Below are 26,014 nucleotides of genomic sequence, written 5' to 3'. Positions count from 1 at the left end.
GTTTGCAGTCAACAAAAGTTACAGATTTAAATTAAGCGTGACATTTCTTACTTATGCAGAGCCATGGTTTCTGAAAACCATAGAAGAGAACTCAATATACTATGATGGATAAAGCAGCGAGAGGAAGAATCGCAAGATTCACTAATGCTCCAAAAATGCATCCCTAGGGAAAGCAACAGAACACGAGAGAATGTTATCTGCATGAAAACTTCATAACACATCGTAAGGATGGAGGATTGCCAAATAAATATATCAATCTTGACAAACACTACAGAACGTAGTGTCATTGCAAACCGGTATGACAATTTTGTGGAAATCAAAAAGAAATTTTAAAGAAAACTGCTAGAGAGTACTGGTAGGATCTTTTTAATAAATCAATTGATTTGATTCACAAAACCAGTGTAATGATTTGTTTACAAATCTGACTGATCCAGTTCAACTCCACTTCAGCAGTTCACTATGGAGAAGATTATAACTATTAGAAAATTAATTATCGTATGACTTTGAAGATTTGCAATACATACATACATACACACACGGGTCATTGACAAATAAGGTCTTTAAAAGTGTAAAAAAACATAATGGAGACATGTGTTAACATGTGTTTTATTATGTGTTAACAATGAGATTATGTGGTTTTTAATAATACATTAACACCGCTTTTGTCATTTTTTACAAGATGTGCAAAATTTGTCACCAAAAAAATTTTTCCGCCGTGTAACCAAAATTTCGGTTTTACCGAATGACACTTTTGGTTATACCAAATGACGATATTTATAAACAATGCTAACAGGCTGATATCTAGCCAGCTAGCTAGTTAGCTTACTAGCTAGCAAAAGGACAATCAAACATTTTATATTTAGTACAACGTTTTAAAATATTACAACATTTTCCATGTTTTATAGCGGTTGTACCAAATGACCTGATGTTTCGGGACATGCGAATGAGCAAGTGAAAACATGATAGACGAGTTGCATGTTAAAAGAGAGTTAGTTGCTTTGCTTCATGACCATGTGGTCCTTTGCAGGTGTCTGAATGATGTCACATCCTGTCATGATATTTACCACATGACTTGATCCTAAATGGTTCCTTAATATTGGTTACTCAAAATGACATCAATTAAATGTATTTTTCAGGAAATTATTTCTCATAACAAAGCAACGACTTCTACACATAAGTTTAATACCATTTTGCACTATATATATATATATATATATATATATATATATATATATATATATATATATATATATATATATATATATATATATATATATATATATATATATATATATATATATATATATATATATATGTGTGTGTGTGTGTGTGTGTGTGTGTGTGTGGTTTTTTTGCTGAACTGTTCCTTTATCTATCCCTGCTGCCTTTTTCCTTGTTCTTGTTCTGTACCACACAGCACTTTGACTTGAAATAAATCTGTGTCAAGTTTGGCATCTTGTCAGGTTTTCTGTTGCACAAGGTTTGTTTGTGTGCATGTGTATCTGTGTGAGTATGTGGGTAGCGGTGAGCACTGCTGTTTTTAGCAGTCTGCTAACAAACTGATTATGTTTAACAAGATGTTTCAAGAGCCATCACATACATAAACACACATACTTGAGGTGCTTAGAGAGAAAGAGAGAGAGAGAGATAGATGGACAGTAACAGGAAGAGAAAATACAGCTGGCGACAGACCGTAAAATTCTGCTGCCATTGCTTTCTGATTATTGCAGAATTATTTGAGATTTCCATATAGAAACCCTTGAGAAAGTGCAAATACATAGTGTTACCAAACCTTTTGAGATCAGATCTGTTTTAGTCAAGTCCATGGCATTTTATCAGTTCATCGGTCATGTACACCCCTGTTCAAAAGCCTTTTATTATCATATGAACAGTTCCCTGTACAATGAAATTCTTACTTTGCTTTTCCACCATGAAAGCCATTTAAAAAAAGAAATGAAATGTCAACTCTGACTGACAAAAATCTGCATATTGGTGCAGACTATTGTTGAAACATCCAGACTGCAAATCGGGGCAAAAATCTGAGCAAAAGTCATGTAGTGTATTCCAGCCTTAAGGGATAGTGTACAGTCAGAGATTGTTATGCAAAAGAAACCTATTCAGGGTAATACAAAATTATTTTGCTTATTATGTGGCTACTTGGATCAATAACTGAACACAAAATATTAATTTGACATATTTTGTTACCTCAAGATGACTCTCAGCACCCGCTTGATCGGTCTGTTATCAGTTGAGCGGTTGTTTTCATGCAATAACAGACCTCTAGAGGGTGCAATTGAAGAAATGAATGATGCATGGTTCCGCACTAAGCATGGACAGGTTTGTAAAAGGACTGCCAGTCCCAGTAACCGTAAAGCAGACGATGAATTACTTCAAATGTCACAACTACTAAAACAACTAAAACAGTCAACACCAGACACGAGCTGTGCGATGCAACAAAACCAAATAGAACCCATTTTAATCAGTGATGCCATTTACACTGCATGAGGAGCGATACAACAAATCCCCGACGATAAAGTGATGACCCTTTCTACTTCTGACGTACTCCATCGCTTGTGCAACTTCTGACACAAAGGACAAATGGTTTTGCAATGTTCACTTTGTCACATCCAGTAGACTGGAATCTCAAGACGGCCGTCGCATCTGGTGTAGACAAAAGACAAGAAAATATTATGAGGCATACCCCGCCCTCAGAGTCATCAGTACAACGGTGGGTAGAGAAGAGAGACCACAATGTGTTGTGTGCCTCAAAATATTAGTGTGACAGTATGAAGCAGAACATGTTAAGACTCCACTAACATTAAGAACACAAAGAGAAGCCAGTTGAAGTTGAGAAGTTGTAGTACTGTATTAACTACAGTGATTCAAATAAATCCGATAGGATTTTGCAAGCAAGGTCTTGTTTGAGAGTGACTTTATGTTGGTGCATGTAGGTGGGTGGGTGCTTGAAAATATCTCTCTCTACAAAAGGGGGGCCTGGCTGAAAAAGTTTGGGAACCACTGCTCTAACACCTCTGCCTTGGGAAACTTGATACATGTGAAATTCAATCCAGGTGTCTCGACTGAAAGAACTGTTCAGAGAATTATACAGCAAAGTGATTAGACATGTAAATTTTAAGAATGCCCGCAATGCGGTCAGCACCCTGGATCACAAGCTAAAGAACCGTATTTCTGCCAGCGGCACTCTAGAACCAACGGTCTAGAAAATTTCTAAGAAGATTTCAAAGGACCAAACACCACAAAGGCATTTTATAGCTGCGTGTGAAGTGTGTACATGTACCACACCCATGTGTCAGCAGGGTTTGGCGAGATTATTGCGGGGCTTGTGCCAGCCACCCCACCTCCCCTTCTCCATGGAATGCAGACCAACAAATAAAATAGGTGTTGTGTAGTACAACATACAACTAGGGGTGAGAATCACAGTGACTGCAGAGACTAAACAGACATGCTTTGCGCTTTTTCAAAAGCTTCAGGTCAGGAAATCACACAATTAGCAATTATTTTGACCAAAGATTTGTTATATCTCTCTCTGGCTCTGTGAAGCGTTAAGGCAGTGGCGTTGAGACAGAAACGCTATTGTGCTTTCTGCACTAAACAATGGCTCTTATTTAGCCTGTGGGGTCCAAATGTGTGTTAGCTCATTTACTTTATGTCTGCCAAAAATTCCTGATATGGATCCCATTACAAAACCAATAAACAGCCAGACAGTGTGCCAGTTCTGGAAGAGCACGCTGAGGCATACAGAATAAACCTGCCCAAGGCACCCCGCTTTTCTCACATGGGCTGCCCATCGTCTTTGAAAAGTGAAGTGAATAGCTCTTAAGACCAAACCGAGGTGGTCCTTCTGTATCCTCTAGGAAAAAGAAACTGCCAAATCAAAAAGTATCAGCCAGTTACAATAACAAAAGAATCCACCAGTAATTTAATCGTTCAACCTACACTACACTAAAAAAGGTGTTAAAGTGGTCATGAAAAAATAGAAAAAAAGAGAATAAAAGAACAAAGTTTTAAAAAATGACTTTGCAAAAACTATTTTAGAACAGAAATGCTGCTTTACACAAATGTTATTGCTATAACTGCGTATATAATCGCTCGAAACAAAATGTTTTTTTTTAAAGAAACTTATCTAGTAAGGACACATTAAATTAATCAAAACGGCAGTATCCTGAGAACCAAATCAGATCATTAGAATGATTTCTGAAGGATCATGTGACACAGAAGGCTGGAGTAATGAGTCTGAGTAAATCAGCTTTGCATCACAGAACTACATTACATCATTTATTAAAATAGAAAAATTATTTTACATTGTAATAACGTCGGTATTTGATATATTGTCGAACTGAAGGAGCAAAGCTTTTCATGTTCAATTTTTTTTTTTTTTTTTTTTTTTTTTTCTAGACCTTTTGAAATTAAAGTCTATGAAAATATGCTTTACCTTTCAAAAACACTATTGGAGACAAAACTGCAAAAACAGATTTGTCAAATCTGGATGGTTGTTATGACAATGTTGTTACATATTTCACATCCAAAAACCTTAGCCAATGACAACAGTGAATGAATAAGCTTTACAAGTACAGTAGCAAAAAAAAGAGACCTGTTTAAGTTGTGATGTGATAAAGGGCAGTTAGCATGGGCCATTTAACCACTCCTGTTAAATGTTTTAACTACACTGGTGGATGCCAAACTGGAGTACGTGAGGTGACAGAGGGAGTACGCGAACAAAATGCTGAGTTTTGTCATTCATTTAATTCTAAGCCATCTTAACATAACAGTAAAGCCGAGCATATATTTCAACAGGCAAAAAATGCTGCTTTTAGTGAAAAAAACAGGAAAACGGTAATGCCGTAAAAGGTCAAGTACATGACATCTAATCAAATTACCTCATCTTTTGCAGTCAAAACTGACTGCATCCACACAAGCAGCGTGCATATGATAAGTTGCGTGCAGAGTATGCTGCCTTAGCAAATCACGCTAGATTACTGAAGTTCTCGATGAAGTACCTTTGTAAAAGTGGTGTTTTATCACTTACTAGCATGAAGAACAAATATAGACAGACTGTGCATAGTGACCGATTTAATGTTCAAACTCTCTTCAATACAAAAACATACCCTGTTCGAGTTCTTGTTTTTAATGCTGATAAAAAAAATTACACAAGCAAGAATGTATTTTTTCCTGAATATCTCTCAAATGTGACATTGATATTATACAACAGTTCAACAACAAAAAAAAGAAGATATTAAGTGATCTATTTTACAACGAAAAAAAAAAAGTTCCTTAGCTGTGTTTCGTTAGTGAATGAATCAGCAGCTTAAAATAAACTGGAAGAGTCAATTATTCAGTGACCCATTCATAAATACAGTCAGCCACTTGCTTTGTTACTGAATGAATGAAAGACTCCGTGACTCACTCATCAAGACAATGACTTTCAGCCACCTACTGGTGTTTTTATGGCTCATTTCCACCAAGCAGTACGGTTCAGTACAGTTCAGTATGATAAGCAATTTTTGCCGTTTCCATTGTCAAAAGTGGTGAATGGTACCTAATTCCGAACCATACCACTTTTTTGGGACCCTTCCGTTTGGGTACCAATAGTTCCAATACCAAAAGGGTGGAGCTACACTTACTGCAGAATGACAAGGTGAATGACAATGGTGGAAATGAGCCATTAGTTTAAATATTTAAAAGTATCACTTCGTTTTTGATTTACCATCATCTCATATTTTTCTATTGAACATTTTTTATTTAAAACATTATCTCATAACATTATTACTGTAATTGCATTCTTGCCACCTCTGAGCAGCAAAATATAACCGCTTTTCCACTGTCAGTCCGAACGGTTTGAGTTTCCACTTGAGCCTGGTAAGGCACAGCACAATTACAAACCGTTCTCAGCCCGGAATTCTCAGCACAGTTGATCCAAAATGCACCTGAAAATCACTTTTGGGGGCAAATATTGTCCCTTAATGGAAAAGGTGTGACTGCAGTCTAAGTGGAAGAGAGGGGGTACGCAGAAGCATGTTAAATGCCTCAGGGGGTACCCCACTCTAAAAAGTTTGGGAACACTGAACTACACCATTCTGAAAGCACTGAGAAAATGGAAATGCTTGAATGACAGCTTTCTCTAGTTATTACAGACCTCACTGGGTTAAAGGGTCAGGGAGAGGACACAAAAAGGTCATACAAATGCAAGAAGCATTGATGCAAGAAACATGAGCTTTAAAAGTGGACCTTGAAGAAACAATGAAAGATAAGTGTTATAAGATCACCGTATGCAAAGCAGAATTCATGATATTGCATCCATGAAGTGTATAAAAGCGGCATCCATCACTGCTGTCATATGATGTCACGTCACTAGGGTCAAATATAACAGAAAAAGACAATTTTCCAGTAACAATACAATGGACTCGGAACTGACGGCAGTCAAACACAACTGTGTCCCTCCCTGCAGACTAGGGTGTTTTTCTTTTATTTCCAGTGCAGTGTCACTCATGTGCTGTGGCAGCAGTGTGTGTGTGTGTGTGTGTGTGTGTGTGTGTGTGTGTGTGTGTGTGTGTGTGTGTGTGTGTGTGTGTGTGTGTGTGTGTGTGTGTGTGTGTGTGTGTGTGTGTGTGTGTGTGTGTGTGTCTAGCAGTGTGCTATTTCCAGCCTCAATGCAGCAAGCCAGTGAAGGCCTCTCTGTTGCTCAGTCGAAAACCTACATCAACATAACAGCTGCTCCCTAACTAAAACCATTTCACCACGAGAAAAACATGCTGCATTGCATCTAATGGCATTTCCATGGAAAAAACACAATGCTGTAGACACCCTCCATAGTATCTCCAAGACAACAATCCCAATTACATATACTACATAAAACAAAAACTCAAGCCATTATTTTAGAACAGCAACTGGTTTTGCTTCAGGACCATCAAATGGTGAAAAAAAAAAAAAAAAAAAAGTTTATCATAAAACAGCAAAATGTCCTTAAAATCAAACACTGAAATGAATTGATATTATCATGAACTCCATTAGCCCAACAATATGCAGAATTATTAACATGACAGACTTGTAAATGCTTGTAAACAGCAGAAGTGTGATTTATAGTCTGCATGTTCAATCTCTCAGCAGCCAATAATTCACCCCACACATTACAATGTGGTCAGCACAAACCACGTTTATCCTCTTTGTAAGTGAACACATATTTAATAGTCTTGGTCATATTTTCTTTAACAACGAGGGGGTATCACATGGTTTATGCTTCCATTTGTCTAATTAGGCTAGTTCTACTAAGTGAAAGGCAAATCTGTGCCAAAATAAGGCTGGGTAGTGTCTGTTAGAGATTTTTCTATATTGTTTAAAACGTGGCATGTATATTCGCATAGCGCAGTACTACTTAAAGTTATTGATAATTTAGAGTTATAAAGAAATATACATGAGAAAATAAAAAGCGGGACGTGCATGATGTTAAAAAGAGATATTATATCATGAATAAGATTTTTTCATATCACCCACCCCATTGAAATACCATACAGTAGAGCTGCATAATTAATTGGTAACCGGTTGCGATCTCGATTCAAACACCAATGCGAGCTTATTCCTAAATGACTGCGTCTATTAAACCAATGACAAGTCCGATCACAGAGGAACATTCAAATCGGAGTTTGCTCTGCCGCTGATCCAGAAAGAACAGTTGTCATGTAGTTTTGAAACAGCTTCACAAACAGTGGTGGCTGGTGGGTTTTAAAATAGAGGAGGCACAATAAACTGTAGTGATCTGGGGACCCCTTCCAAGGATTTCTTGTTTGTTTGTTTTTTAACTGCTTTAAAATGGCTTTTTAGTCACTTTTAGACAGAAAATGTAAAGAAAATGACACACAAACAGCAAGACAATGTAATTTCATTCTGCTAGCCTATAGGTTGAAGCAAACATCCATTATTTTAAATGTAACCGGCCTTACCTTGATCTCGCGTTTCAAGTGGGATTCAAATCAGCGTTTCCAGTATGGGAGGCGAGCGCACTAACAAGGATGCTAAAGACCGCAGTTTCTAGCGTCAGTCGCCAGTGCGGCTCGAGGCCAGGGGAGTGAGGTTAACACACACAGCTCTTACTAGCTGGCCTCCATTACATAAATGTCTGTGTTAAATGAGCATGTTCGGCCGCTTAGTGAAGCTGATTTCTGTAGCCTATATCCAACTTAAAAGTAGGGTCTTCATTTTAAATTTGTAGCTGCTGTTCTAATGGTAGCTTTAATAAATTTGATAGCAATCAAATATTCAATATTGCTACTCTACATCATTAAGGTAGTTGTACATTATCAGCGGTAGCAGTTCAAACTAAAAATCACATAAAACATGTCTACGATGATTAGTTGATATACTCTAATCACTGAAAGTGAAATACTTGATGGTGATTGGCTACTGTTTTTATTTTTTTAACCAATGGACAACTCTTTATGAGTGTGTTATTGAGTCATTTAGCCTGAAGCAATTAACATTTTGTCAGAACCTTGAGTAAATTAAATGTTATTTTGTTAAATTGTCTATTCAGAATTGTGGGAGAATTAGGATCTCTATTTTAAACAAACAAAAAAATTGTGATTTCCAATTTCATCCAGAATCACGCAACTCTATCATATTGGATGTTTGTTTGGATGTATGTCCATATGTAAAAAATAAAATATACAGATAGCACTTTAGAAAATAGGCCAGTTAAAAAAATATATAGGCCTTATTTTTCTATACAAACTATTCATGATTATAGTTTTTGACAGTTTTTCCAAAGCATCATCCCCCTATCCAGAACTCGTCTATAGACAATAATGCCATCTCTACACTGGAATCAACCACAATTGAGTCATGCTGTGACAGCTTGAGGTTGTCTACTCTGGAAGTGTTGACGCTGCACGTCACTGTTCACTAACCACAGATCATCTGTACGCTCGAGGCTACACTTCAGCAACAGTAAAATGGAAGAATACCTATGATAACTTATATTCAACGGAAATCCACTGCTAGAAAAATGCACCATGCACCTCTTAATTAACTATATATTATAAAAAGCATCACTTTTTTTATATAGGTCATGGTGAATTTTTATATACACATACCATTCAAAAGTTTGGGGTCAGTAAGATTTTGAAAGAAATTAGTACTGTTTTTCAGCAAGAATGCATGAATTTATCAAAAGGGCATTTATAATATTAAAAAATAAAGATTTCTCCCTTTCTTTTGAACTTAATATTCTTTTTGTTCATCAAAAAAAAATACAGAAAAAATGTAATGTGGTTTCCCCAAAAAATATTAAGCCTAATATACGAATGACCACACTTTTTTTTTATCCAAGTTTCCAAAAAATATTAAGCAGCACAAGCAGTGCTGTAATACATTTCACAATATTACTGTTTTCACCATTTTTTAATCAAATAAAATGGAGCCTTTGTGAGCATAAGAGACAATTCAAAAACACTATTAAAAAAATCTAACTGACCCCAAATTTTTGAATGGCAGAGTAAAAAAAAAACACATTTTAATATATTTAACACATAAAATAAATATAATAAAAGAAGGTAACACTTTATTTTGATGGTCCACTTTAGACATTCTACTACATAAGTAACTTTGCAACTATATGTCAACATACCTGAACCCTAACACCTAACCCTAACCTAGCAGTCTACTAATACTCTAATGAGAGTTGGTTCACATGTAGTTGCAAAGTTACTTAAAGTTAGTAGAATGTCTAAAGTCAACCATCGAAATAAAATGTAACTAATAAAACCTGTAAACATATCTGTAGCCTTTATAATCAAGTTAGACAATTATTATAGATGATGGGGGACAGAAAAAAAATTTGGTCATGTTTTATCTATGTCAATTTTCTGAAAAGCTGTGGCTTATGTCTAATTCTGTACAAGAATCCCTACTGTATCTAATCAGAATCTAAGTCTCCCACTTAACCGTTTAAAAGTCATGGAATCACGAGGGACAAGTACAGCAGAGAGTTCCATTGAAAAGCCGCTCTGGCTCGCTGGCTGTTTTTGGCTCATGCTAGAGGAAATATGATTATGCAGAAGGGGAACGGTTTCATCAGCACCTGGAGCGGTGCGTGAGAGGGGAGGTTAGGGCTGAAAATAGGGGGGGATTTATGAAGTGAGCACATACTTTAGCCCTGGCAGGAAGTCATTAAGCTGTAAGCTAGAATACAGAGAAAAGAGCTGGCATCTGCACCTCTGCTGCAACAGTTCAAGCAGACTGTATATTACTGCTGCTGTTTTTTTTTTTTTTTTTTTTTGGGATATTACCATTTTTGTAGAGTGTAATGTTGACATTTTGAGAAGACGCCGTTTTCTGAGTAGAGAAAGCAAATCCACTTAGCATGAATGACAACTTCCAAAGAATAACAACTCTAGATAGAGTTGATACAGTAAAACTGACAACATCATTACTGTTCTTATCACTGTGTATAAAAGTGCTGAAGAAACCTCCAGAGCTTAACTTCAGATATAGTTATGGTTCCCGACATGCACTGTAACAGGTAGACCAATCACAACAGACTTGGTCATCTGACCAATCAAAGCAGAGAAGGCTTTTCGGAAAGGAGGGTCACAGTGCGATAGTCACAGTGCGCGTCTACTGGTGCGGAGCGAGCGGAACAGAGCGAGCATTTGAACTTCAGCTTGTGAATTGTGGGATTGACAGCGGACTGGAGAAATTGTTGCGAGAGGCCGAGAGCATCAAAAGGTTGGCCAATTCTCAACTTTATGCAAATATCAAGTGAAAAACCTGGTCAGTAGCCAATCACTGTGAGGTTCAGGTAGTGACGTCTGTCTTGAGCTTTTAAAAATATGCAGGATTGCTGGATTTAGTGCGCAAACCACAATGTTTACACATTGGACACTTGTTGACACAGTTTGGATGCTTTCATTGTGATCATACTGGCTGGGTTTACAAAAGTTTATCAAATTGTCAGCATATCTTTACTTGGGGCATTTGGAAACAAAGCTTGCCCATTTCCAAATGTAATCGCATGCATCTCTGATGATTATATTGCCGGTGCATTGAAAAAAAAAAAAACATGATTTAACACACTCGCTACAGACACACCACAAAGCGGAGGCGTTATAGCATTTTCAGATGCACTAAGCGGAGTTTCGCCGCTGTAGTGGACACGCAAAATCAGTTCAGCCGCAACACCGGTTTCATCACAACACCGCGTCACCGCCCCTCACCGTCATTTCGATTTCTTATAGTTAGAAAAATCATTTAGTTCAATTAGAGAACAGACACTACAATCAAAAACTGAACGCATCTGCTCAATTCAGCATGAGCCAAACAAGAGCCGCGGCACAGATCAGCAGCAGGAGACAGATTGCACCTCACTTCGCCTCACTCCTGACTGACAAGACGATGGCGGAAGATTTGGTTTCAAAGTGAAATGTGAAAGCGCCTATTTAAGCAAGTTTGTCACTGTACCGTTTTGTTGTTGTGTTTTTCATTAAGAATACTAATAAAACCACCATTCAAGCAATTGCTGCTAATTCGAAAGCAAAATAAAATGCGCATGGGCATTCATAATAGGCATGTCCACTAGCGTGCAGCAAGCGGAGCAAAGCGACCATTTTCAGTTCATTCCTATGGAAGGAATTAATTGAAAACGCTTTCTCTGTTCTGCACCAGTGGTGAGACCAGTATTACCGGTGTTGTCACAGGCCGATTAACCGGAGGGAAATTTCCTCACCGTCACATCCCTAGTTTAAAGAGACCAAATCCTTTATGGAACCGTTTCCGACGATGTGATGACGCAGTGTATGAGAAAACTTAAGTGTTTCTGACCTTGGATGCATTTAAATCTATTGTAAGAGACCTCCAAAATAAAATTAAGAACCTTTAAAATAGCATAACAGGGGCACTTTAAACAGTACATGCTCTAATAATCGACATTTAGCCAAACAGTCAAAATGACCCCTCTTGAATTAGCTGCAAGTGGCTGTGGTAAAAGGGCAGCGTGGTCGCTCAACTTCCGTTTAATTATGCAGATGCTGGCTAATTCAAAGTGTCGTTTGTGTACGCAACACGTGTTATTCTGAACAGACAAAGAAAGGGCATCATCCCATACAAATGAGCTGTATACATGAATTAACCAGCCTGTCCACTCAGATTTGGACCACATCTTTCAATAAGTCATCATATCCAGAGAATATTGTTTTGCAATGAGTCTGATGACCTTTCCTGCTGTAACTCGGCCAATCAAGAACCAGGTTAAATCTAAAGGTTACGCAGGCATATGAGCCTTTCATTTCACACCAACCAACCGCAATTATACTAAAACATATAAAGGGAGAGGAACCAAGAGAGAAGGAGTGTGTGAGGGAGGAAGACAGGCCTCTGAAATCCTCTCCCATCTCCATATCTTATTTCAATATGGGAATAGCACTCTCAGCAATTATTGTTAGTATCAGTCAGACCATAAAGGCTTTTCCCCATGGAGCCGAGGCAGCTATCTCACGTTCAGAGTAGGAGCTTGTCGACAATTGTTACGCTAATTGCTTTCACAGCAAGCGTCATTTATAAAGAAAACATGCTCTGAGACACACACGGAGACCCAACATATGAGATTACAGTACACACACACGCGCGCTCTCATTACGACTGTGCCAACTAAGAAGCAATAATGTGCATGTGCACTAGTGTTGGACAATATATTATAAATTGCCAATATAATCATCATGATTTTGCTTGCGATATTAAATAAAGCAACATTGTGAATATGGCAATGGTTTTAAAGGTGCCCTTGAGTGATTTGAAGAAACATTTTAAATTGTTCCCTGATATCTAAATAGAGGGTATGTGGCTTTTTTATGGTCGAAAATTGTCCAGATATGGTTTTACAGCTCCATTTATAACCCCACAAATAGCCCCTAGAATGAAAAGGTCTGTTTTTGCCTTATTTGAAAGGCTCATGAATAGTAATATTATGATGCTCCGCTCTGATTGGCTGTTTCACTGTTCGGCTCCTTCCAGTAGCTCACACTGATAGCGAACAAATCTGTACTGTATGGAGTAAACGATGGAGAGTTTTGGTATTCAACCTTATACGTTTGAGCCTGTTTCTGACGAAGATGCAGATGTAGAGGAACAACCAATTTTGTTGTGATTGGCCATGGACGTTTCTGAGTGGCAAGTTAGTCTTTATTTTCAGTATGAACCTGCAAAACGTAACTGTTACGTCAATGGAACTAGCATATAGCGTTAACTTTACACTATAACTCATAACGTCAGTTTTTGCAACTTTGTTTTTAGCATTGTAAAAAAAATTAATTGTAATAATGTGTCGCTGTATGGTTTTACAATGATAGCTTCTTCACTTTGCAATAACAACTCTAAACAACGAACTGTGCAGCGCGAAAATTTGTTTCTAATATATTGACATTATCGATATGATTTTCCATTTTAAATCCATTTTAATGTATGGATTTAAACAATTGAACAATTTGTTTGTGCTGAGAAAAAAAAAAAGAAAAAAAAAAAGCTACCTGTGATCCATTTTTCAGATTTTAAAATATTTTAGTAAAACTTTAAGTAGGTAAATATTACTGCTCTTTACTGTTTTTTGTTAAGGGTTGACCGATACAGATTTGTTTTGGGGGCCGATGCCAATATCTATGATAGCTACCTCTTTCTGAAAAAATAAATAAATAATAAAATCTCAATTTTAAGCCATTTGAGAGTAAATGCACACATATGTTGAATCTTATTAAAGAAAAATAATGTATTGGCCCTATGTGCTGACCATATCGAGTAAGTGGCCAATTTTATACAACAATCTTACATGATTTCATACTTGAATAATGTAGACCGATTGAAATACTATATATTTTGTGGTAACTTACATGAACACAAAGAAGTCAGTAAAGTAAAGCAGCTTAAAGTCATCCCTTTAGTTACATTTAGGCCTTTCTATTCAACAACTATGGATGTATAATAGTTTGTAACTTGTTTGGAGAAATGATTCATCAACGCCCAGAAACAGACAGAAAACCACAACCACAAACTCATAACCAAAAGCCCTGAAAACAAAAGTCAGAACAGGCTCCAACAAGTCAGAAACAAGTTTATAGCAAACACTTCCATGGTGTCAAAGGGAACTACATGAGTCAAAAAAAAAAAGAAAAGGGAAAAAAAATTCACTCGTATGCTCATAAATCATAGCGAAAAATCTATCCTAAAAAATTCAGTGCGCAAGTGTTTAACAGTAATAGTTTTCACTGAATGAGAAACTTGGACTAGAAGGTCTGCCTGTTTAAAAAGAAAACACTCTATTGCTTAATGAGCCACTTATGACTCTTCTCAATTTCTACCCCATTATTTTTATTGCAATTTTCAGAGGAGCACTAATGCTAGTCTGTCGTTTCTATCTTCCCTGAACAGCTTTCTCAGCCAGCGGGTGCTTCATGAAGAAAAGAAAAAGAAAAAAAATACTAAATTGCTGGAAAATAGTACAAGTGGAAAATAAGGTGAATCAAACTCGGCCTTGAAAATGTTTATTGCTTACTGCTTACAGTCTTTCACAGAACATTGTGTTGATTAACGTGGAAGTCAAACAAATACTAATGATACACTACATGACCTCAGTTAAATATTTTAAACAGCATCTTAGGTCACAGATTTTATCAGCATGCATTTTTCTCCACCTCTTCTTCTCCCACACTCACTCTCTCAAAGTGACAAACATGATAATCACTCAAAAATCACTGTCCAACACCCCACTACATCTTCCCACCCTCCTGTCTGTGGCTTAAAGGTGCCCTAGAACCAGTTTTTACAAGATGTAATGTAAGTCTAAGGTGTTCCCTTTATGTGTCTGTGAAGTTTCAGCTCAAAATACCCCATAGATTTTTTAAAAAAATTTTAACTGCCTATTTTGGGGCATCATTAATTATGCACCGATTCAGGCTGCGGCCCCTTTAAATATTGCGCGCTCCTTGCCCCCCAAGCTCTCGACTATAATACAGTGCATAAACAAAGTTCACACAGCTAATATAACCCTCAAATGGATCTTTACAAGATGTTTGTCATGCATACTGCATGCAGCCTATCGGATCATGTAAGTATAGTATTTATTTGGATGTTTACATTTGATTCTGAATGAGTTTGATAGTGCTCCGTGGCTAACGGGCTAAAGCTAACATTATACACTGTTGGAGAGATTTATAAAGAATGAAGTTGTGTTTATGCATTATACAGACTGCAAGTGTTTAAAAATGAAAATAGCAATGGCTCTTGTCTCTTGTAAGAAACGATGGTAACTTTAACCACATTTAACAGTACATTAGCTACATGCTAACGAAACATTAAGAAAGACAATTTACAAATATCACTAATTTTATATCATTATATCATGGATCATGTCAGTTATTACTGCTCCATCTGTCATTTTTCGCTATTGTTCTTACTTGCTTACCTAGTCTGATGATTCAGCTGTGCACAGATCCAGACGTTAATACTGGCTGCCCTAGTGTAATGCCTTGAACATGAGCTGGCATATGCAAATATTGGGGTCATACATATTAATGAGCCTGACTGTTACGTAACGGTCCGTGTTATGTTGAGATTCGCCTGTTCTTCTGAGGTCTTTTAAACAAATGAGATTTACACAAGGAGGAGGAAACAATGGTGTTTGAGACTCACTGTATGTCATTTCCATGTACTGAACTCTTGTTATTCAACTATACCAAAATAAATTCAATTTTTGATTCTAGGGCACCTTTAATATATTTAGAACAGTTATCAATAGCTTACAGGATCCTTTAAAACAGCTAATATGCAATCTGTCTCAACATATGAACAAAAGTTCTTCATCATCATTCTCTTTCCCTTAAAGAACAACTAAAAACACCATGGAGAGATGACACACTTTCCAATATGATATCATCAGCCTCGCCTTTGTTTTAACTATTAATCATTTTTGTTTTTTATCTTTTCATCCTATAGTGAAGTCAAACCAGTGGGTAAAACAAATAGTTCCAATGAATGGGAACAAGCATAGATCTGATCACAAATGCGGAAATGCTTCAGGTTCACATGACATAAAATTATGCAATTAAAATTCCAACTTGCAACATTAAACCCAGAGAAATATACAACCATAAGGATCAACTGGATGCGAAAAGAGGATTTACATCCTGTATCCAGCACAACCACACACTCACATAAGCCTCTTCGTTCTCATGAGGGGTAAATAACTGCAGCATTCTTATCAATTAAGTACTTCATTACACAGAAGGACTTAAAGAGATGGGAGGCATTATGTAATTTTCGCTAAAACGCATCTCAAAGCTTCATATCCCACAGATGATCTTCTCTGAAAATTCATACACACACACACACACACACACACAGGTAAGCAGATTCAGAAGCAAATCATTAAGTAGTAAACAAATGCATCTGGTGGATTTCTTTTCCTTTGCCAGATGGAGAGCTCTAGCCACTTAACTGTTCATCAGACATGCAAAACATGAGGAAAAGTTCAAAGAAAGATACGTTTATCTGCAGTGGCCTGAATTACACTGCATGTGGGTGGATTCTCAAAAGGATCATGCCAACTAACATCTTAATATTTACACAAAGTGATGTGCTGTTCATCATACTACAAACAATACATATTAACCAAACTGTAGACTCTGGGGCTTAGATCGTCACAGTTTGCTGTCAAAAATTAACATGTTTATGAAACTGTAAGCATGCCCATAGTAACCATGGTAGGGAATGCCTATTTATCAGGGTCAAATGCCTGAACACCTCTGCAAAGCAGACAAATTACCACTCAATTATGTTAATGTTTAAATGAACAAATCATAACACGTTCAATAAATCACTTGATCTCCAGAGGTACTATGACAACTGTTTTCACAGTCAATGTAGAAGCATATCTCAGTTTGTTTATGTGACTGAGCCTTGTTTTACAGTTCACTGGTCATGTTAGGCCAATGTCATTTGTTATGAATGTACTCACACTTGCTAGCCAATAAACCACCACTTCAGCTATACAACTCTCAGTCAAGGCTGTTTGCACAACACCCATGTATAGCTATTGCTAATTCACTTGCCCTTATTAGCTTCTCTATCAGTACAACAAGTACAAACACACCACTTGATGAATCAATGATCCTGTCTGGAACCCACTAAATAAAGACAGCCAACATTCGGTGTATGAGACATAAAGACACAGCTGGTTTTTAACCTACATATGGGTCAATGATGTGGTCAGGATCTAGGCTTTCAAAAAAATCTATTAAAATAGAATTAATACAATAATAAGTAGAATACACATATGATGAACTTGTTTACAATTTGAACATTGCAAAAAAAAAAAAAAAAAAGAAAAAAAAAAAAGACTGCTGGCATAACTGAATAATCACTGTAGCTATTTTGTGTTTAAATATTGTTAATAGGCTATTTGAACACTTTCGATAACCAGATCAAAGTGAGTATGGCAACCAACAAGGAGGAAGGATGGGAAAAAACAGAAATGGACTCTTTTTAGTCTCTCATAACTGTGTCAAGGTCATTAAGTTATTATATCACATATTTTGATCTTTTATGGAAAAATGTGCATAGGTCAAAAGAGTAAAAACATCTTGATGAACAAGATGCAAATAAAAGGGTCCAATTCTCACTATTAACTAACTATTAAACTATGACTTCTGCCCCAAACTCCTAATTACTGCTTATTATTAGTTAGTAAGGTAGTTGTTAAGTTTAGGTATTGGGCAGGATTAAGGAATGCAGAATATGGTAATGCAGAATAAGGCATTAATATGTGCTTTATAAGTACTGATAAACAATCAGTATGCATGCTAATAAGCAACTAGTTAATAGTGAGAATTGGATCTTTAACTAAAGTGTTACCAATAACTTTAATAACTTGCAATAATAACAAAATCTTATCATCTGGGACAACAGTATTTGTCATACCAACAGTACAGTCATGATAGGACTGCATGTCAACAGATTAGTGTCACTGACATTTACAGCTCTCCACTATGGGCTACATAAAAAGCCCCCAAAACCATAAAAACCACAACTTCCCGATATGTCATGAATCATTTCAGCAGCCTACTTTAACAGATGACAAACTCAAGCCGATATTGTTTCTCTTGTTATTCAAGCTGAAGCTTCTGAATGATTCACCGTTTTCCTCGAAGTGACCTGTCAAACACTGACACAGTTCTCCAAGAGTGACAGCGCGAATCACCAAAAGCCGTGACCTCCATTACGTCACATGGGTGCCATCACTGTGTTCTGTCATCATAAACGCTCACTGGCAAACGGAACTTCTGGAATGCGACAACACCAAACACCTGTTTAGCACCCTCAGAAGCGGTTATGTCATCACCGCCGTTCACAATCGTATAAAGAACAATAAAAACTTGAACCGTCGCCGCGGCCATAGGCGGTCGGACGTGTTCAGAATATTTAAACTGGTTCTTACCTCGAGACGGTCCAAACTGACGAAACTGGTTATAGCAAATCCATCAATAATATCCTCCTCCTGAGAACTAGACTCTCGTCTCTTCCTCCGGGGGGGTCGCGGGGTTCTGCTCGAGGATGTCGAGCGTGGCGGAGCGTTTTTACCGGGACTTCGCTCCCGTTCGGAACCAGACGAGGGGCTTCGATTGCGGGCTTCCCCGACGCGTGCCTCCCGTTTCCGTCCCCTCTCACGCTGCGAACGGGATCTGCGACTCTGCTTCACTTTCCCTTCCATTTTAAAAACGGTGCGATGTCCTCCCCCCGCCCCCCCGTAAAAACAAAAAAGAAAAAATGACACTCGATCACGTAAAAGCCAGTCGATTCCACAAAATCAATAAAACACACCCATATAATACTGAAGCCTGTAAACAATTCACAGTATGACCTTGGATGTTAAGCTCCGTAATGTGATAAACAAACAAATGTGATCCATGCAGGTTGAGGCGTGTATATAATCCAAACCACAGCGTCACAGTATCGAAACGCCTTGCTTCATTTAAACAGGTGCAAAATGGCTGTTTAATTACAGTAGCGTGAATTCCACGCGCACGGCAACTTTGTTGCAACGGCATACAACAACATCAGTGTTGTATGTACTGCAGACCGCGCGCTGGATTCATGACGCTGGCCCTGCTTTAATTCTCACCCGATTCATGACCCACTGTGCCAGAAACAAAATAAATAGGCATCCGCGTGTTTGTTAAACAATTTAAAAATAGGAACTTATTGTATCGCCAAGTTTCAGCGTGAAGAGACGCCACGAAACCATCCGAGACAGCGCGGTCCGCGTCAAGCTGAAAACGCTCTTATATCCCCCAAAGATCCTTCTTCAGCACACAATCCAGCAAAAACAAATCATATCCAACCAGGAAAAGAGTTCGTTATCCAGCAGAGAGTAAGTTGAACGCGTCCATTCCTGAACGCTGCCCGCGCGCTGCGGCTGAAGGGAAAGACGTCGGCGTGTTTGTCGGAATACGTGAAGCTTCGCTAAGTGGCTTTAAAGAGACAGTGGATGATTCACATCTCCTCTTCTCTCTGTTCTTGCTCGTCAGAAATCGCACTGCGAAGTGTAAATGCTCGGAGTCTAGCAAACTGACGTACTTCCGCCACTTCTGCGATTGCCAGAGGAAGTGAGCTGGTTTATTATATTACTCCGATGAACTTATTTTTTCGTGGCATGTCATTTGCAGGGTGTTTGTCGTCTGTGACGTCCGCCTGTCAGCGGGTGGAGAGACGCGCAGTTAGCGAGCTGTCAGCGGCCAAATGCGCATCAGTGCAGGGCAGGCAGCTTCAAAAGCCCACACAGATCTCAGTAGCCCAAACCCTCTCCCCCTTTAGAGCACACAGAGAGCTTGTGCATCATCTGCCTCAAATGGTCTGTCCACTGTTGCAGTCTGATAACCTTCAACCTAGTTGCACGAGGCATTGAAAGGAAATTAGAAAATAAAATTGTCACCTCATCTATCTATCTATCTATCTATCTATCTATCTATCTATCTATCTATCTATCTATCTATCTATCTATCTATCTATCTATCTATCTATCTATCTATCTATCTATCTATCCATGTTCAGTATCACATTTGCTTTAGTGTTTGCACAACAAAGTGAAACTTTGCACAATATGTAATTAAACTATTTTAAAACTGGTAAGTTCTGATTAACTGTGAGTCTGTACACAACTCATTCATCACATTGACATGCCCATTTTAGATTTGTGGACACAAAGCTCAAGGGAGGAAACTCATGAGACACTTCAAGCCACACACTCACACAGTCCTTGGGGAAAGCATTACTAGAACAGCAGGAGCTAACGGTGGTCTTTGGACTCACTAAAGTGCCCACAATCACACATCATGATTTATTCAGGGGAATGCCATTGTTTTCGGCTCAACTGTTGTATATGAATGAAATAAAAGTGCAAATACATAACAAAACAGGGGCAAATTGCAGGCAAAGCAATGAATTATATATTAATCATGCATATTACTGAAATGTAAATACTAATATAAAATGTATGTAAACAGCACAAATGTTGTCACAGAATAAGTGCACTTGAAATAAAGCAGGCACTTGTCAGTACAATTCTTTGCCATTTACTGTCATCACATTTTGTGCTGATCGTTCATTCTCAAGCACTTCTTGTAAACCTGCATTTAAGTGAACATGATGTCATGTAGCCCCAGAAACATAAACTGTGGCAACAGGTCAGAGTGTGTTTTTATTTCACCTCTGCAGTCTGGGTCTTAGCTCACTTTTCCATATAATCATTCAACGTTCTGTCTGCAGTTATAGGCTCTTAGACACCATGAGGTTGCCTTAAGGCAGCAAGTGAGCATCTGTCCTCTAGAGAACACACACACACACACACACACACACACACACACACACACACACACACACACACACAGTCTCAAGATCATCCAAGTCATCCAGACTTATAAATGATTTATTTTACACCCCTCTCTTGCAATAATGTGCAGTGCTATCAGTACTACATCACAATGGGCTTGTTCATTCTGTCTATCTGTCTGTCTATCTATCTATCTATCTATCTATCTATCTATCTATCTATCTATCTATCTATCTATCTATCTATCTATCTATCTATCTATTCATGCATCCATAGACAGAAAGAATGATATATGAAAATAATGGATCCATCCATCCATCTTTTTCTTTCTTTCTTTCTTTCTTTCTTTCTTTCTTTCTTTCTTTCTTTCTTTCTTTCTTTCTTTCTTTCTCTTTCTTTCTTTCTTCTTTCTTTTTTTATCCATCCATAGACAGAAAGATTGAAAACTGGAAATAAAGAACAGATCCATCCATCCAACAATCCAACCATCCATCCATCCATCCATCTGTCCATCCATCACTTTCTTTCTTTCTTTCTTTCTTTCTTTTTCTTATTATCTACCTTTCTATCAATCCATCCATCAATTCATCCAGAAAGAATGAAATATTGAAATAAAGAACAGATCCATCCATCCCTGCATTCATCCATCCACACTTCTTTTTTTCTCCATCCATCCAATCCATCCATTTCTGTCTTTCTCTCTTTCTTTCTTTATCTTTCTTTCTTTCTTTTTTTCTATCAATCAATTCATCCAGAAAGAATGCAATATTGAAATAAAAACAGATCCATCCTTCCATCCAAGCCAAGTCAAGTAATCCCACCAGTCTTTCTTTCTTTCTTTCTTTCTTTCTTTCTTTCTTTCTTTCTTTCTTTCTTTCTTTCTTTCTTTCTTTCTTTCTCTTTCTTTCTTTCTTTCTTTCTTTCTTTCTTTTTCTTTCTTTCTTTCAATTTATATCCATCCCCAGATAGTAAGATTGAAAACTGGAAATAAAGAATGGATCCATCCATCCACCCTTCTTTTTTTCTTCATCCATCCATCATTTACTTACTTTCTTTCCATTCATCCATCCAGCCAAGTCAAGTAATCCCTCCAATCATGTAATCAACTAAGTTCAAACTGTGTCTTGGTTACATTAGCAAAAGGTCAAACTCTGCTGGACTGTATGGGTGAATTGGAAATGGAGTGTCAGCAGGGTAAGGAGACAGTAGTGGGAGTATAAGCTATATATCATTATCACTGAGGAAATATAAACTGAATGTGAGATTGCCTCTATTTAAAGAAAGACAGTGGAAATTATTGGAAGAGGTTTGAAATTGAAAAGGAGTTGAATTTAACTGAATGCATGACCCTAAATTAGATTAGTCATTCACTGAAATGAAATGTGAAACGGTATACAGTAAATGTCAAAGTAAATGCCAAATAAAATGTGAATGCAGGTTTCTTTCTTTCTCTTTTCTTTCTTTCTTACCTTTAATAATACCTTTACTCACAAACCGCAATGCATTTTGACTAATCTTTTCTCAAAGTCACATAGTCAGGATCAGTCAAAGGCTTAGCTCAACATTTTTGAAGAAATTCAGAAATGAGTTCTATTGATTTTTCGCCTCCCCGCACCTTCAAGCTAAACTAACATCCCGACAGACTGTGTTATGTCAGTTCAGCTTTTCTTTAAAGATATCTGCACAAATCAATAAGGCTTTGGCTGAGAATATACAGTAGATCCCTGCGAGAAGTGTGGACAAATTCAACATACCTTGGCTTTTGATTGATTCTGTGGAACATACTGATGCTTATCCTCTTAACAGACTGTGCGGTGCTTTCTCTGATAACCATTTGTATTTTCCTTGATAACAATCTGGCAAGTCAGAGCCTGAAATCGGAGTCGGTGCAAATGTGATGACTAAACGCTGGGAGCATTTCATCCGTGATGATCTCTAAGGAGAATGTCAAAACATGATGCCCATCCTTTCTCCCTGGATGGCCCCTGTAATTGCTTCTTATGAAAACAGTGGAACTGACAGTAGCAACATTTTCTCACACATTTCACAGTTCAAGCAAAGAGACAAAACCACATACAAACACACTTGAGGTGATACAAAGACACTGTGTGCACTGAGTGAGAGTGTGAAGAGAGAAAAAGACAGAAATTCAGAGCAAAGCCAATGAGACTGCAACTAAACACATGTGGCTCTCCTAACTAGATTGGGTAAATAAATTATATCTGGCATTTTATAAATTTCATGACATTTTCAAACACTTACCATGTGCATGTGTGAGCAAAAGTATGTTGTTTCCAAATATTACTGTGGCTATGTAAATTTAGGTAAATGGAAAAATCAGCTCAGTGAAGAGATCTCTGGAAGGGCTTGTCTTATCAAAATATAAATATCAGTGGGACTAGAAATAGAGAACAGGTTAGCTGCATGACTGACTGAATCTGATTAAGCTCCTCAGAATAAAACTCTTAGAACCGGTGTGTTTTGGTACTGAAAATATGCATACATCTGCACCAAATGCAGTTAAAATTAAAAAAAAAAAAGGGTCTAATGTCTAACTCTAATGTCACAGAATAGCAACTAAATGGTGTGATGCAATAGCGTCAACTATATTAGAATTTTGTGATTGATGCTAGTGACAGCTGACATATAATATAAGAGCACCCCAAACTACATTCACTTCAGAAAGGAACTTCTTAAGCCAGCAAATTGCTGGAGATAATTTGCTGGCATTTTGACACTGGATTCTGTTCATGCATGACTTCTAAGCTGAATAATACTGTTAAACGTATAGAAAGCTTGTATGTCAGAGCACTGGTGTAGATGGTGGTGCTTTGGTCCTACCATTTGCTGTTCTTATAGGGAACCCATTTTGAATCTGGCCTAGAACATATCCCAGTCTTGTTCTCCCCTCTCTCCACCTGTCATTTCTGGTAAAATAAATGCAATTAGCATGAAAAAGAGCGTGTATGTGTGAAAGCATGACATGAACAACACCCATGGTTCCTCTGCTAAGACACATGTGAGAACTGGCTTCATACATCTAAAAATATATGGACTCTAAAAATATATCCACTCAAAAATGTCAACAATATATCAAAAAAGCTTCATATATTTTTAGATGTATGAAGTCAATTCCCACACGTCCTAATCGAGGATTTAGACACATTCAATTGCATCCTCATATTTAGTATTACAAAAGATTTCTATTTTAAATAAATGTTGTACTTTTGAACTTTTAATAAGAAATGTTTCTTGAGCACCAAATCAGCATATTAGAATGATTTCTGAATGATCATGTGACACTGAAAACACTGGAGTAATGATGCTGAAAATTCAGCTTTGACATCAATGAATAAACTACATTTTTAAACATATTCAAATACAGAACAGCTATTTCAAGTAAGGAATAATTAGAGACAGGCCATTGAATTCTTAGAAAATAATGCACACCCGAAGTGGTAATGTGGCCACAATGCACCGCATTACCACCTAGGGTGTGCATTATTTTCTAAGAATTCAACGGCCCGGAGTCAATTATTCCTCTTATACTACGGTCACCACACCTCAAGACACTGTTCCGATGTTGCATTTATGACATTTGTCAGGTTTTTGTCCTTAAAACACTCTTGTGTGTGGGACTAATTTCTTACGCATCTCATCCCAAGCCTAAAGTTGCTAATTCCAAAACTTAATTTCAGCACTAGTAAGGAAGGCTTGAGCCTTGATAGCAGAATAATACCGTTGATAAAGTTATTAACGTACTTGAGAGAGAGAGAGAGAGAGAGAATAAGCAGCATCTGTGAATTAGCCTACTTGATCTGTCGGCAGCAGTGTCTCTACTAATAGCGAAACTATAAGTTTATCTCAAGAACTGCATAGTTATTACCTCGCTGGCGGGTCATGCATCTTTTAAGTTGCTAAACTATTTTACTGATTCATTCATAAGAGCAGCGTGACCAAACGTTTCAAAGGGAATGTGTGCTTTCAGGACACAATAAAACGTATTTTGTGACAAAAACCATGACAATAATTTGTCGTTTTCATCCTTTTGTTTCCTATATTTATTTGCTTGGCCGTGTGTCGTTGTGGGTTTTGTTTCTTTAGTGGTTGTAGGTTGTAAGGACCTATTGAGATAACTGAAAACATTTGGCAAAGTGCAATGCGGTCAAGACCTGCTAGAACTACTTTAGCCGTGCATTTCCCTGAAAATAATTGCACACCTTAGAATGTTGGTCAACCAATTCGATTCGAGCATTCAATAGAGCCATAGTGTAAAGTGCAATATTTTACAGCATTACAACATGTTATTACTGTATATAACAATATTTAATTTGCTTAATTAACTTTACTCGACTTAACTGAAGGAATGCTGCTATCAACCAATGCTGATGATTTCAAAATGACAAAATCTGTCTAATAGACTGTCACTATGCTAATTCGTAGCACCTAAGTATGAGCACTCAATTAAAGTTCACATCTCAATATAGAGAAGACAAAAGACTCGGCTACAACCTAACTTCAGAGAAACCTTACAATCACACAGAGGAATTCTGGCCCTCTGTACTTCAGTTCGGGTTCTCTTCTATCCTGTGCACAGCAGCAATTCTGCTGTAATAAAGAGGGGATGTGACAGAGGTGTGTGAACATTGCAGTGCTTTCACAGAACAGAGATGAGAATGGCCTCTGACTGTCCTCCCAGTGGGGTTCCTCAGTCTGGCATTCTGTGTCTCTGTCTTGCTTTCTTTCTCTCTCTTTTTCCTTTCTCGCTCTCTCTTGTGCAGACACTCCAAGGCCTCTTTAGTTAAAAACATGTTTCTGTTATCTGGTATCAAATGCACATCATGGCAGCCTTCCTGCATTCAGCCCAGCATTTGCTTTGATATTTGTGTCACTTGCTGGGTCTCTCGCAGAAAGTCTTGCTTTTCACCATTTGTGTAATTCATAATTCCTTTACCCTCCTCCGTCTATCTCAAGATACTAAACCCACGCTGCTTTCTCAAGGTGAGTGAGTGTTTTTTTCTGTTTTCATTATGAATACTAGGAATTTAAAAATGTCCTTTCACTTCCCAGCTGAAATCAAATTTTCAGTGAACATTTCACTAAAATAGGATGACCATTCTGCTGAAAAACAGTTCT

The 26,014-nt window shown here is 37.6% G+C and overlaps 1 protein-coding gene across 17 annotated transcripts in view; it reads right to left on the bottom strand.

Annotated features, from left to right (window-relative positions):
* fbrsl1 (fibrosin-like 1) overlaps positions 1-19,663 on the bottom strand; it is a 330,862-nt gene extending 311,199 nt beyond the window's left edge. For 12 of the 17 annotated variants that reach the window (XM_067405656.1, XM_067405651.1, XM_067405654.1 and 9 more), the window contains exon 1: positions 18,488-19,662. In XM_067405656.1, the coding sequence (XP_067261757.1) occupies positions 18,488-18,760 (273 nt within the window). In that variant the 5' untranslated portion in view covers positions 18,761-19,662. Of the gene's footprint in view, positions 1-18,487 lie in introns of all 17 variants that reach the window. The other 5 variants (XM_067405643.1, XM_067405645.1, XM_067405647.1 and 2 more) reach the window with 2 other exon arrangements.
* Between the last annotated feature and the right edge of the window lie 6,351 nt (positions 19,664-26,014).

Source organism: Chanodichthys erythropterus, chromosome 13 (assembly GCF_024489055.1).
Source record: "Chanodichthys erythropterus isolate Z2021 chromosome 13, ASM2448905v1, whole genome shotgun sequence".
In the NCBI taxonomy this organism is placed as follows: Eukaryota; Metazoa; Chordata; class Actinopteri; order Cypriniformes; family Xenocyprididae; genus Chanodichthys; species Chanodichthys erythropterus.
The sequence above is the reverse complement of the archived record's forward strand: the minus strand, read 5'-3'. Positions and strand labels throughout refer to the sequence as shown.